General features: G+C 51.9%; 4 protein-coding genes across 4 annotated transcripts; 3 read left to right on the top strand and 1 right to left on the bottom strand.

Moving 5' to 3' along the window:
• Positions 1 to 120: 120 nt before the first annotated feature.
• On the top strand, positions 121 to 1,743 carry T310_7306 (C2HC5 finger protein; the record flags this gene model as incomplete). The annotated part of the gene is made up of 1 exon (XM_013469889.1): positions 121 to 1,743. The coding sequence occupies one exon, from the start codon at positions 121 to 123 to the stop codon at positions 1,741 to 1,743; it is 1,623 nt and encodes a 540-aa protein (XP_013325343.1).
• A 947-nt stretch (positions 1,744 to 2,690) lies between these two features.
• Positions 2,691 to 4,503, top strand: T310_7305 (Cytochrome P450 monooxygenase; the record flags this gene model as incomplete). The annotated part of the gene is made up of 3 exons (XM_013469888.1): positions 2,691 to 2,756; positions 2,894 to 3,523; positions 3,610 to 4,503. The coding sequence occupies 3 exons, from the start codon at positions 2,691 to 2,693 to the stop codon at positions 4,501 to 4,503; spliced, it is 1,590 nt and encodes a 529-aa protein (XP_013325342.1).
• A 677-nt stretch (positions 4,504 to 5,180) lies between these two features.
• T310_7304 (Cytochrome P450 family protein) lies at positions 5,181 to 8,692 on the top strand (the record flags this gene model as incomplete). Its single annotated transcript, XM_013469887.1, has 8 exons — positions 5,181 to 5,276; positions 5,596 to 6,075; positions 6,155 to 6,291; positions 6,547 to 6,607; positions 6,661 to 6,678; positions 6,718 to 6,757; positions 7,072 to 7,450; positions 7,507 to 8,692. 8 exons carry the CDS (start codon positions 5,181 to 5,183, stop codon positions 8,690 to 8,692), a joined length of 2,397 nt encoding a protein of 798 aa, XP_013325341.1.
• A 1,289-nt stretch (positions 8,693 to 9,981) lies between these two features.
• On the bottom strand, positions 9,982 to 12,044 carry T310_7303 (Glucokinase; the record flags this gene model as incomplete). Its single annotated transcript, XM_013469886.1, has 2 exons — positions 9,982 to 11,268; positions 11,445 to 12,044. The coding sequence occupies 2 exons, from the start codon at positions 12,042 to 12,044 to the stop codon at positions 9,982 to 9,984; spliced, it is 1,887 nt and encodes a 628-aa protein (XP_013325340.1).
• Between the last annotated feature and the right edge of the window lie 143 nt (positions 12,045 to 12,187).

Raw genomic sequence — 12,187 nt, 5'->3', positions numbered from 1 at the left:
ATATGTACTGTACCTCACATTTAACAGCCGCCTATTCCTCATACAAGAGAGCTACCTTTGAGAGCCGATTCTGGCTCTTTTCTCACGCTCTCGTTTCCAGCTCTCCGGCTGACCTGCACCATGTCCGCCGACCTCGTCGCGTGGGCCGTCCCCACCCTCTCCAAGCTCCTCCCTCTCGATGACGAATCTCTCAAACAAATTGTTACCTATTCAGCCGGTCTCTCGAAAGAAGCCGCCGCAGAACACCTCAAAAATCTCCTAGGAGATTCTCCCGCAGCCCTCGAGTTTATTGCATCGTTCAACTCACGCCGATGTGGTGATCCATCATCTACCCCGCAGTCCGGTAGTGCGTCACCAAGGACGACGACGGATGGCGAGAACAGCCGGAGCAGACAGAATGAGAACAAGAATCAGCAGAAAAAGAACAAAAGGACAAAGGCGCCGCTGCACAGTGCTGGGCCTCCTCGAAGACCGGAGAATTACGGTAACGTGGAGGGAGCGTATATGAAGGCGGACAAGGAAGAGGACTACATTCCAGGGACAACTTCAAAGGCACACCGCGACACCGCTGGAGGAACGGGAAGTAGTACATCTCTCTCGGATGTCCCGTCATTGTCAACGAAGCCTGAAGCTTTGCTACGCCCGCGGACTACGGATTCTCCCTCTGACTCTTCGCCCGCCACTTCGCGAAACCCGTCTCCTGCTCCCAAGACCAAGGCGCCACCATCTGCAGCCGGACCTTTGATCTCGGATTACCTGCCAAATGTGAAATCCAAGGCGGCCAAATCATCACGGCATGCTACTTCCGGCACATCGAGTCCGTCGAAACAGTCTGTCACGACGAATAACATTGCCGATCTGACTGCGGCAATTGCTGCTCTTGAGATGTCCACTAATCCGACATCCGCCAAAAATCGGCAGACCTGCAACTGCAACGCATCGATACATCCGCTGTTCACGCCTGCGCCAAATTGTCTTAACTGTGGGAAGATTATCTGCTCCCTGGAAGGTCTCCAGCCATGCTCGTTCTGTGGTGCTCCCCTTTTATCCAGTTCAGAAGTCCAGAGCATGATCAAGGAATTGCGGGCTGAGCGCGGACAAGAGAAGATGCGAGCGCATAACGAGAGCGTACATCACAGTGGAGGCCCAGGACTCGCAGCTGACAGTAAACTCGAAGCTGCCATCGCTCATCGAGACAAGCTCCTTTCCTTTCAGGCTCAGAATGCGCAGCGCACCCGCGTTGTGGATGAGGCGGCAGACTTTGAGACCCCCAACGTAGCATCCACGCAATGGATGACACCCGCACAACGGGCGCTTGCGCTGAAGAAGCAGCAGCGGATCCTCAGGGAGATGCAGGAAAAAGCGCGGCCAGAATGGGAGAAGAAGAAGACCGTTATGAGTCTGGACATCAAGGACGGACGAGTCGTCCGGACCTACCAGTCTGCTCCTGCAGAGTCCGCCGAAGACGTAGATGGTGCAGAGGAAGAGGATCTCGATGCCGCGATTTCTGCTGCAGGAGAAGAGAGTACTAGCAACGGCGGTTCAGCACTCAGTAAGAACCCCCTTCTGTCGAGCGGTGGGCTGGTACGGCCTGTATGGAAGGGCGCTGCCAATGCCAAGGGCACCGATCGAGCAGCACGGAGATCCAAGCAGACGTGGCGACGGGTGCAGGACGACAATGACGATAATGAGCAGTGGATCTTGGATGGAGGTCTATATGGATACGACAATGAGACCACGTGACCTGGCCTTAAGCGACGATTTAGGAAGCTTTCTATCTGCCTGTTTAACCACAGGCTGCCGCAAACCGGTGTTGGAAGATAGTCCTGTGACATTTTGACCGTCAAACTTACGTCTCGCTGTAAATCTCGGAAGGATGGACTATCATCAGGACCTGGAGACTCCGTCGTCCTCTTGTCTAGAGGTCCGATTCAGTACGTGATCACCGCCTCCGTGGATCACTCATAACCTGATAAATAGATGTGGTCTGATTGGCGGCATAATACACGTAAAGTTCCATTAGAGCTATTCTCTGAGGAAGTTCACTACCGTTCCCTGCAGTGTTGCTGCAGATCTGATCCAGGCGGTGGAATACTTCATACAGCACCGAGGGAAATGATTTCAGCCCGGAATCGCAATCTTCAGAAAATTTCTCGACTGGCTGTTTCTATTCCTCAAGCTTGGGCTCTCAACTCGTAGCTCGCCACGCACTCCGCATCTCAACCCCAGACAGAGTACATAGCTCGAAGCGGTAGGTTTGCGCCTATGAGGTTGCCTCCTATCGAAGTGGGAATTCCCCGATAAGAGCTATTATTAAATAATATTGTCCATCGTTATAGGCTGGTAATGAGATGCAACGCAGCACCATGAGCACTACTGTACCTAGATAGTTAGGAAGGCTGAATATACAAAACTGCCGCGGGTAACCGAGCATGGGAGGGATATATAGATCGCCACGAACCCCCCAGGACAAACGCATGCACCAGGACTATAGCAACTCTTGCGCAAGCTATGCTCTTATGAATTCTCTCTTGTCGGTCGCAGACCTAGCCTGATAGATCTGCGGGGGTTGGCTGATTCACCAACGTCATTGTCCTGTTCAGCTCGGTTGACGCCGGCTATCCTCGGCGCTGTGGTTATCGAGGGATATCATATCGCTATCATCGGCAAAGTCTAGAAACAGCCTGAGAATGCTTGTCGTTCAGGTGTCGTCAGTGCGGCTGGCGGCGGGATTCGGGGTAGTTTTTGTGGTTGCTGTATGTCATCCCTCTCCACTTTCATCTGGTCATCTTGGGGCATCTATCACGCGGGGAATGGGGAACACATAATGCTCCATCAGCACTAGACAGTACCTAACTACCTGGCAAGTGCTTACTTTTCTGATCCATTGCAGATCATTGGCTATGTGTTGTACAACCGATTCTTCCACCCCTTGAGGCGGATACCAGGCCCGTTCCTCGCGACGGTGACCCCCTGGGTGCAGCTCTACCACGGCCTCAAGGGCGACCGGCACCTGTGGCTGCACGATCTCCACCAACAGTACGGCTCGCACGTGCGCGTGGCACCGAATTTCGTCTCCGTCAACACGGTTCAGGGCTTGCATGACATCTACGGCCATGGGAAGCGGCTGAAAAAGGCCGACTTCTACAACGCCTTCCCGGCCATCAAGGGCGTGTACAACACTCACAATGTCATCGATAAGACTGTTCATGGCCGGAAACGGCGCGTACTCAGCCAAGCATTCTCAGATCAGGCGCTAAAGGGCATGGAGGATCTGATGCTACTGCATGTCCGCCAGCTCTGCTCCATCTTTGCTGGGGAGCGATATGGCAAGGATATCAAGCCTGAGCATAGCAGCGGCGGCAAAAAGGGACTGACCGTCAACCTGTCTGACTGGTTTGGTTACCTGACGTACGACGTCATGGGCGAGCTCTGCTTTGGCAAGAGCTTCGACATGCTCATTGATGGTGCGAGGAGAGGCATGATCCATTTGGTCGACAGAGCGGCTTACAGGCATTATGTGGTACGTCTCATCCGCTCACTACGCAAAAACGAAAAGACAGAAAGAAAGATGGAGGGAAATGGGAGAGAAGAAGCTGACGTGAACAGTGCGGATTGTGGATGCCTCTGGACCGCTGGAACCTCGACAAGATCTTCATTCGCAAGCTGACCAATGACCGATGGAACTTCATCATGAAGTCTCGCGTCGAGGCCAACGAACGGGCCAAGGAGCGGGTGCAGGCCGGCCACGGCGCGAAGAAGGACTTTTTCTACTACTTGCTCAACGCCAAGGATCCCGAGACGGGCAAAGGCCTGGCGACGCAGGAGCTGTGGGGGGAGGCGAACGTGCTGATGATCGCAGGCAGCGACACCACCTCGACCAGTCTGGCGGCCACCGTGTTCTATCTCGTTCGCAACCCTCGTGCCATGGAGAAGCTGAAGAAGGAGGTCCGCGGGAGCTTCAAGGACGTGGAGGAGATTGTCAGCGGCACGCAGCTGAATGACCTGGTCTATCTCAAGGCGTGCATCGACGAAGCCATGCGTCTGGCCCCGGCGGTTCCAGGCGCAATTCCCCGGGAAGTGATGGAGGGCGGTGTTGAGGTTGACGGCGTGTACCTCCCTGGAGGCACCGACTGCGGCACACCCACCTTCTCCATCCACCGTCATCCGGACTACTACCGCGAGCCACTAGCCTACGTTCCAGAACGATGGATCGAAGGAGAAAAGTGTCAGACGCCGTCTGACTCATGGATATCAACCAAGGAGGACGTTGAAATCGCCCGTCGCGCGTTCTGCCCGTTCAGCATCGGGCCGCGGGGATGCATCGGCAAGAGCATGGCGTTGATGGAGATGCGGCTGACGCTGGCGAGGATGATATTTTTGTTCGACATCGAGCTGGCCGACAAGACGGGGGAGGATGAGCATGGCCAGTTTGCGATGGTGGACCACTTTGTCGTGTCCAAGACGGGGCCCAATGTCGTTATTCGGAAGAGATCTATGTAACTTACAGATACATTGTAACAATTCATTGGATAAAACGGCAGCGCTGTTATATAAGACAATTCTAGCTTTGATTAATTCATATTTTTCAGGACTCCAATGTTGAAATCATAGTACAGAGTATGTAGATTAGATGCATTTCTGAAAACCCAATGACCTGCCCGATACGATATCGATTATACCCAACCAGGCTAGTTCACCGCAATTGCGCTGTTCCAGTAGCTGCAAACCGTCTCCAGTTGCTTGTTCGATACTAGCGCCAGACTAAACTTTAGGCCACGTTCCAGGCAAGGGGCGCGTCATAATTAATACGGATCGTGTCGATCAGATCGATCAGTAACGATCTCTTATGGTCTTTAATTTCTTTTTCGATCGATGTTTGCTGCTGTCATTTGACTACTGGTCCATTCTACATACAATGATACAGAAACTCCAGATGTTTACTGTGTAGACAAAGAAAGAGAAAGGCCTGTCAAGCCGCCCAACCCAACGTCACTCCCTTGCAGACAGCAGCAGCAATCATCATCATCGTTCCTTACTACAAAGTTCTTTATTTTCTTTTTTTTGTCAGTCGAATCCCGATGCCATCGACAAATCATCATCAATGAGCATCATCTGTCGTCTTTGTGATCGCGATCTGTGACTGTGACTGTGACTGAATTGCATGGTTTGGTCGGACCATGTGGTCGCCCCTGACTGTCACCCTCGTCCAGTCGACCATTCTCAATGCTGTTTCGAATGTGTTGGCGCAGATTATTGATCAGTGGAAGCTTAACGTACGTGGTATTTTTTTCTTTGCTAGGAGTTCCTTGCTTTTCTATCTGAAGAAACAAAAAGAGAGAAGAAATAAGAAAGAAAATATTGTCCTGGTGTAATATTATTTCCCATTGATATCAGCTTAGTGGTTTATTTTTTCTCTTTTTCTTTTCTTTCTTTCTTTTGTTCCGTCAGCCATGTGTTTTCTCTTATCAAACACCTTTTTCCTGAATTGCCCAAGTAATGCTCCGTATACTGGACTGTCCATTGGAAATTCTCGAGCAAACGTTGCAGAATAATTAATTTCATTGACAAATCTCAGCTCACTAACTCACATAGAAACCCTTCAAACTAAACGTCGTCGCCCTGATTCAGTTCGTCACCTATGCCATCATCATCGTCCCCATCAACTTCTCCTGGCAGAGGTACATTGAGGCCCGGTATCCCGGGTTTCCAACGACAGCGGCGTGGAGGAGATGGACCTCGTTTAACAACCGCCATGTCGGTGCCTCTTCTTCATCTCGGGTCGACGATCATGCGATCGTGATCCCGATCTCTGCTGATCACAATCACAATCACAACAACACGAATACCATCCCGATGATGATCAAAGACAAACCCGCCAGCGCGGCAGCAGCGTCTCACAAATGGCGCTCGGCACGAAACTCCCCTTCGTCTTCTTCTGGCATGCGCAACTTCTTGATGAAGTTCTTCCTCGACCAAACCGTTGGATCGGTCATGAACATCATCCTCTTCATCGTGTTGATCAATCTGCTGAAGGGGGCGAGTTTGAGTGTAGTCTGGGAGGCGATTGGGAAGGTATGCACCAATATTACTCGAAACAAGCACAAAAAAAGAACTGGGGTGATGAATATTCACTAACGAATACCACTGATAGGACTTCTACCCCATCATGATCGCCCGCCTCAAGTACCGACCCGTCGTATCGACGCTGATGTACACCATCGTCCCGGTGGACCGGCGAGTCGTTTTCGGGAGTGCTTGCGGCGTGATCTGGGGGATTTATCTCAGTTTGTATGCTGCTGTATAGCGTATGACATGATTCATTCATTTGTTTTAATTTCTTTTTTTTCTTTTTTTTTAAGATTATATTGCATCGTACATCGTATTTCTAGACTTGCAGTTTCCTCATTTTTCCTTTTTTATCGACTCTTCATTCGAACTCTGGGTTTGATACCCCTTCTTATGTGATTTGTTTATACTAGTGGACAGGCAGACAAACAAACTGGTGTTTGTTGGATTCTGATATATTAGACACATTTATGTCAGTACATACCTCAATGGAATGAATGTGGTTATGATCCTGCCACTAACTTATTCTGCCACAGTGGTATTTTGTTGGTTTATTTATAGCATATAACTACAAAAACAACATCTATCTAGAACGTCTATCTAGTTTGGGTTAGCATTCTTCAGGTGCTAACTGCTAAGTACAACTAGAATGCGCTCATCCAAGTTCGCCCGAATGCCGATTCACCAGGTAAATAGATTCGAATCGGACTAATAGTTGGCACTTATTTAGTGAGCTGATCTGGCCGGAGCAAAAATCCCCCGCGTGGAGGTGGAGCGGATGGACCGGGGAATGTCTTCGACCGATTCAGCTCAGCGGCCTCTTCATCCCTCCGGCAGTCTGCTTGATGTATGCAGAGTATACCTAGTGTACAGTACATACAGCTAAGGTATATATACATCAATATGTTGGCCACATACTTTCATTATGCCATTGAGCAACACAGCAATCTGAATTCTGAGCCTAGTCATCCACCATGAGCTACATATACTTCATTCCAGCAGTCTTGTTTGCTGTCTATCTTGTCTCATCCTTGATCAGTGCTTTCCACCACTGGAAGAGAGCACGACAATTGGGCAGTCAAAAACCTGCAAGGAGACGCCAGTCTCTCTTGGGACTGGATATTGTCTTGCGACTGTTCAAGGCGTCCAAAAGACAGAAGCTGCCGGACGAGTTCGTCCGCATCTACGAAGATGACATGCATCACGCCACAACGTGGGAGCAGTCGGTCTTCGGCACTCGAAACTTGGTCACAGTCGATCCGCAGAACATCCAGGCCATTCTCGCCAAGCAGTTCCATGACTTTGGCCTCGGTCCCACGCGACGAGGCAACTTAGGCGTCATGCTCGGGGACGGTATCTTCACAGCCGATGGGAAGCCCTGGTCAGTCGTCTCCCATTCCCATCTGTCATTCTAGCCAGCGTGCTGACCCATCCTAGGGAGCATTCCCGGGCGTTACTCCGACCCCAATTCGCGCGAGACCGCGTCGCAGACCTGCACATTGAGGAAGAACATGCCCAAAACATGTTCCACCATCTCCCCGTCGACGCCGACGGCTGGACATCCCCGATCGATCTCAGTCCGCTCTTCTTCCGCTTCACCATCGACTCCTCCTTCGAGTTTCTCTTTGGCGAAAGCGTTCACTCGCAGAACGCCGCTTTGCCAGACGATTCGCCCGCCAAGCGGCACGTCGAGACACGAGCGGGCATCGACCCTGCCTACGTCGCTCAGTGCTTCGACGGCGCTACCTACACGTTAGGCCAGCGGATCGCCATGGGCGAGTTGTACTGGCTGTTTTCGCCAAAGTCCCTCCGCCAGCAGGTCAAGGTGGTCGAGGAGTTTGCCGATTACTACGTCAAGCGCATCTTGCAAGCCAAGGACAGCGGCGATCTGTTGTCCGCTACGGGGAACGACGGCAAGAAGTATGTCTTTTTGCGGGAACTCGCGAAGAGCACCACGGACCCAATCGAGCTGCGGTCGTCGCTGCTCCATCTGCTCCTTGCCGGGCGCGACACGACGGCCGGTCTGTTGGGGTATGTCTGGTGGAACCTGGCGCGGCATCCAGAAGTGTTCCGCAAGCTTCGCGCCACGATTATCGAGCATTTTGGGACGTACGACAATCCTAGAGAGATCACGTTCGCCGAGCTGAAGAGCTGTGCCTACCTGCAGGCCGTCCTGTCGGAGACACTGCGCCTGTACCCGAGTGTGCCTGTCAACTCGCGCCGCGCTCTGCGGGACACGACCCTTCCGCGGGGAGGCGGACCGGACGGGACGGCACCTGTGTACGTGAAGAAAGGGACGGAAGTCAACTACCAGGTGTACGTGATGCACCGACGAAAGGACCTGTGGGGAGCCGACGCAGCAGAGTGGAAGCCCGAACGATGGGAGGGCAGACGACCCGGCTGGGAGTATCTCCCCTTCAACGGGGGGCCGCGTATTTGCCTGAAACAGCAGTTCGCTCTGACGCAGGCTGGATACGTGACGACGCGGATGTTGCAGCGGTTCGATCGGCTGGTCAGTCTGGATGGTAATTCGGCTGGGGACGGACCGTTGCACAGCGTGGGCTTGACGGCTGCGCCGGCGCAGGTGCTTGTGAAGCTGCATGAGCAGGGGCGAGAAAACTAATACTGAAAGTGGTGCTGAGTAAAAGATCAATGCTAGATATCTTTTCAACATTACTTTCGATATGAGATTGATTATATACGGACACCATTGACATCAGGAATCTAAACCCTAACCATCATCTCACAGAAAACACTAGAATGATAGAATCCACTATTCTCGAACTAGCTGACTTCACTACATAATCCATCTGTCTGTCTATTTCCAAAATTAATTACTCTAATTAATTAATTAATTATTCAGCGCTCAATGGCCGACGGACGAACCACTAGGCCAACTACTTTATGTATGCACCTAGATAAATAAAGGAGGTAATAGGTAATAATAATGATAATGATAACAATGTTATTACTCCGTCGGCCCAATTCATGCTCCTAGTCGGACTAACACAATACAAATATAAAATTTCCATTTTTGGAAAAAAAAGTTGCCCACAAATTTCAATTAGGCACCAGTTTTTCAGTCTATGCCTTTCTATTCATTCATTTACCTAGTGATTTATTTATCTATCTACCTCACTGACACAGACTACCTGCTAATAATATAACAAGTGGCTACAATACTACCTGTTAACGTCGACGCAGCCCAAGATCGTAATCAAGATAGTGATATTCAGCATTCTTTATATTATAACATAACGATAATCAACTTGCAATATTACCCTAGAATAGAAGCCACACAATGATAATCGCAAGAATTGACTGCATAAGATCATAGAGATAATAATCCAGAATATATTCATTTAATTTAACACAGAGAAGTGCTGTTCTGTTCTGTTCTACGTCCTACAATGTTTGAGGAGGAAATGATGTTGAAGGAAAATGATGTTAGAACTGCGGTGATGCGTCGAACCCGACGCAGCTACTATACAAGTCTACTGCCGTAGAACACCATCGGACGCCGAAACTTCATCATATTCATTACATGCTGATGGTGAGATGTCTTACACACCCGTATATGCATGTTTGTAGCTCGTATCAAATACCAAGGCAATTCGCAGACTTGAACTACCCACGCCGTGTTGGAACTCCACGGATAAAATCGCATGATCCCGGTGATAAGCCGAAAAGAAACAAAAAAATAAAGAAGACTACAATAGACCGCACACTGCAATTCCTGCAGGGCATCTCTTCGAGTTCGTAGAGTTCGTCTTTTTCTGCCACGGTGTAGGATCACGTGGCACGAGGAGGAAAAATAGGTAAGCTGCTGTAAGGCAGTGAGAATACACGAAGAGAAAACTCCTCTAGCCCATAGGTAATTCGTTTCAAAAAGTACTGCGAGAGGCCCTCCATCTATATGTCTTCCTTCTTCGCAACCAGCGCGATGAGAGCTGCTCCGACACCACTGCCGTCCTTGGCAATGCCGATGCGGACCTTCTGCTCCTTCTCACCAATCTGCGGGATCTCCCGGAGCGCTTCCCGGATGTAGTCTACAAACTTGGGGTAGAATTCGACCAGGCTGCCGTCCACTCCAATATCGATGACATCATCCGTTTCCAGTCGACCAGATTCGATGAGAATCGCACCAAGTGGAACGGCGCTCAGCCGGGCGGCGCGCTTGCCAATGGCATGCACGAGGGCCTTGATGGCCTGGCGGTCCGCCAAACTGGCATTATCCGCCTTGAGATCTTCCTTGAGCGCGTCCGCGGTAACCTGCAAGTCAGGAGTCTCGTCGGCCTCGACTTTGCTCAGAAAACTGGTGTCGATCCCCCAGATCTTGTACAGATCCGAGTCAGGAGAAATGGAGCTGCCATCCGACTGCAGAAGCTGCACAGCCGGGTCACGATTCAGGGCCAGAATTGCGCGACGCAGGATTTCTCCCAGGAACATCCCGGACACGCGCTTCTCAAACATCTGGACTCCCGGATTGACCGAGTCCGCATCCAGCTCTCGGTCATAGACCGTAGTCGGCAGGACACTGAGATGATTGTCGAAACTGCCCCATTCTGTGTTGACCACCATCTGACCCGTCGACTGGTTGTACGTCGCACCCTTCAGCGGGTCCAACTTGGTCACTCGGCTGAGTTTCTCCACGTAAGCACCGTTGGTACCCGTGCCGAAAATCGCTCCCAGTAAGGTCTCTGTTTTCCCGGGAGAGGTGTACGAGCGCGCCATGAGCGTTCCCACCGTGTCGTTGACCAGCGCTGCCACCCGTATAGGAAGGTGAAGCTCGTCAATGGCTTCCTGCAACATTAAGCAGACATCCTTGCCTATAGCATCTGGGATGTCGAATCCCTTCGTCCATCGGATGAGGGTGCCTCGGTTGATGCCGACCTGGTTCACGGGGAAGCTGAAGGTGAAGCCCAGATCGAAAATCTCCTCCTCGCGGTATACCTCATTGGTTCCGGTCAAGCGGCGTCTCCGCACATGGGCCTCGAAGTGATCGTTGTGGTGTTCTTCCAGGAAGGCCTCGATCTGCTTGGCGATGAACTTGAAGAGCTCTTTGTAGGAACTGGACACCATCAGGTTGCGGGGGATGGCGACTTTCGACTGGGTGAGAGAGAAGGTGCTGTCGCCATGGAGCTGGACGGAACAGACCCGGAAGTTGGTTCCACCAAGATCAACTGCCAAATACAGTCCCTATTCAGAGTCAGACGGCGCTCGAATAAAGAAGGCAAGCAAGCGCTTGACTTGATGTGGTCGAACAGGACACGTGGATGAAAAAAAAAAGGGCCATGTGAAACCAAAGCAAGAGGTTGAAAAGCATCGAAAAAACAAATGGCATCAAGAGTAAAAATAAAGAAAAAAGGGGTTACCTTTTCAGTGCCATTCGGCACGCTGGTGACATAGCTGGGGATCTGGCTGAGGGTTGCGCCGTGCTTGGAGAGCCCCTCGTGCATCTCGCGGATGAATTCCTGAACCCCGCGCTGCACCTGGTCGGAGGGGTAGTCGAACTCGTGCGCGACGCCAAGGGCCGCCTGGACGACGGGAGAGGACGCCATGGGGTCGGCGGGCAGGGACACGGGCAGGAAACCAGGCGAGTTTGCGATCTGGGGATTGGGGCACCAGCACAGAGGCGAGGGGATGCTGTCGCACGCAGGCGAGTCGGGCTGGTAGCAGCAGTAATGATCGCGATCGCTCTTATAAACGGAGGTGACGATATGGGCAGCGGGCATGGAGGGGCGGCCAGGAACGCCGGATTCGCCGACCGACCAGACCGAGGCGGCAGGCCTGAGCAGCGAAGCCAGCAGGTGGACCAGACCCAGCAGCAGTACCGTGCCCCCCAGCAGCGCCCATGAGGCCCACGGCTTCCCGGTGAGCTCGAACTGGGACAGCACCGGGTTCACCAGCGTCAGGACTGACGCAGCATCAGGCGCAGACCGGGCATTGGGCGACTCTTCAGGCTTGCACGTCATGGGCGAGGCCGACGTCCATGCTGGCGTGCAGAGAAGCGCGTGGGCAACCCCGGACGGACCGCAAGACCCCTGGGATGCTCCCTTCCTCGCTCACCCACCGTATTGTATGGCAATTGACCCCGTCAGGCTCGAAGGATCAGAGA

The sequence above is a fragment of the Rasamsonia emersonii genome (genome assembly GCF_000968595.1).
Source record: "Rasamsonia emersonii CBS 393.64 chromosome Unknown ctg1118621760527, whole genome shotgun sequence".
Lineage (NCBI taxonomy): Eukaryota > Fungi > Ascomycota > Eurotiomycetes > Eurotiales > Trichocomaceae > Rasamsonia > Rasamsonia emersonii.
Note: the sequence above shows the minus strand (reverse complement) of the source record. Positions and strands in the feature narration are given on the sequence as shown.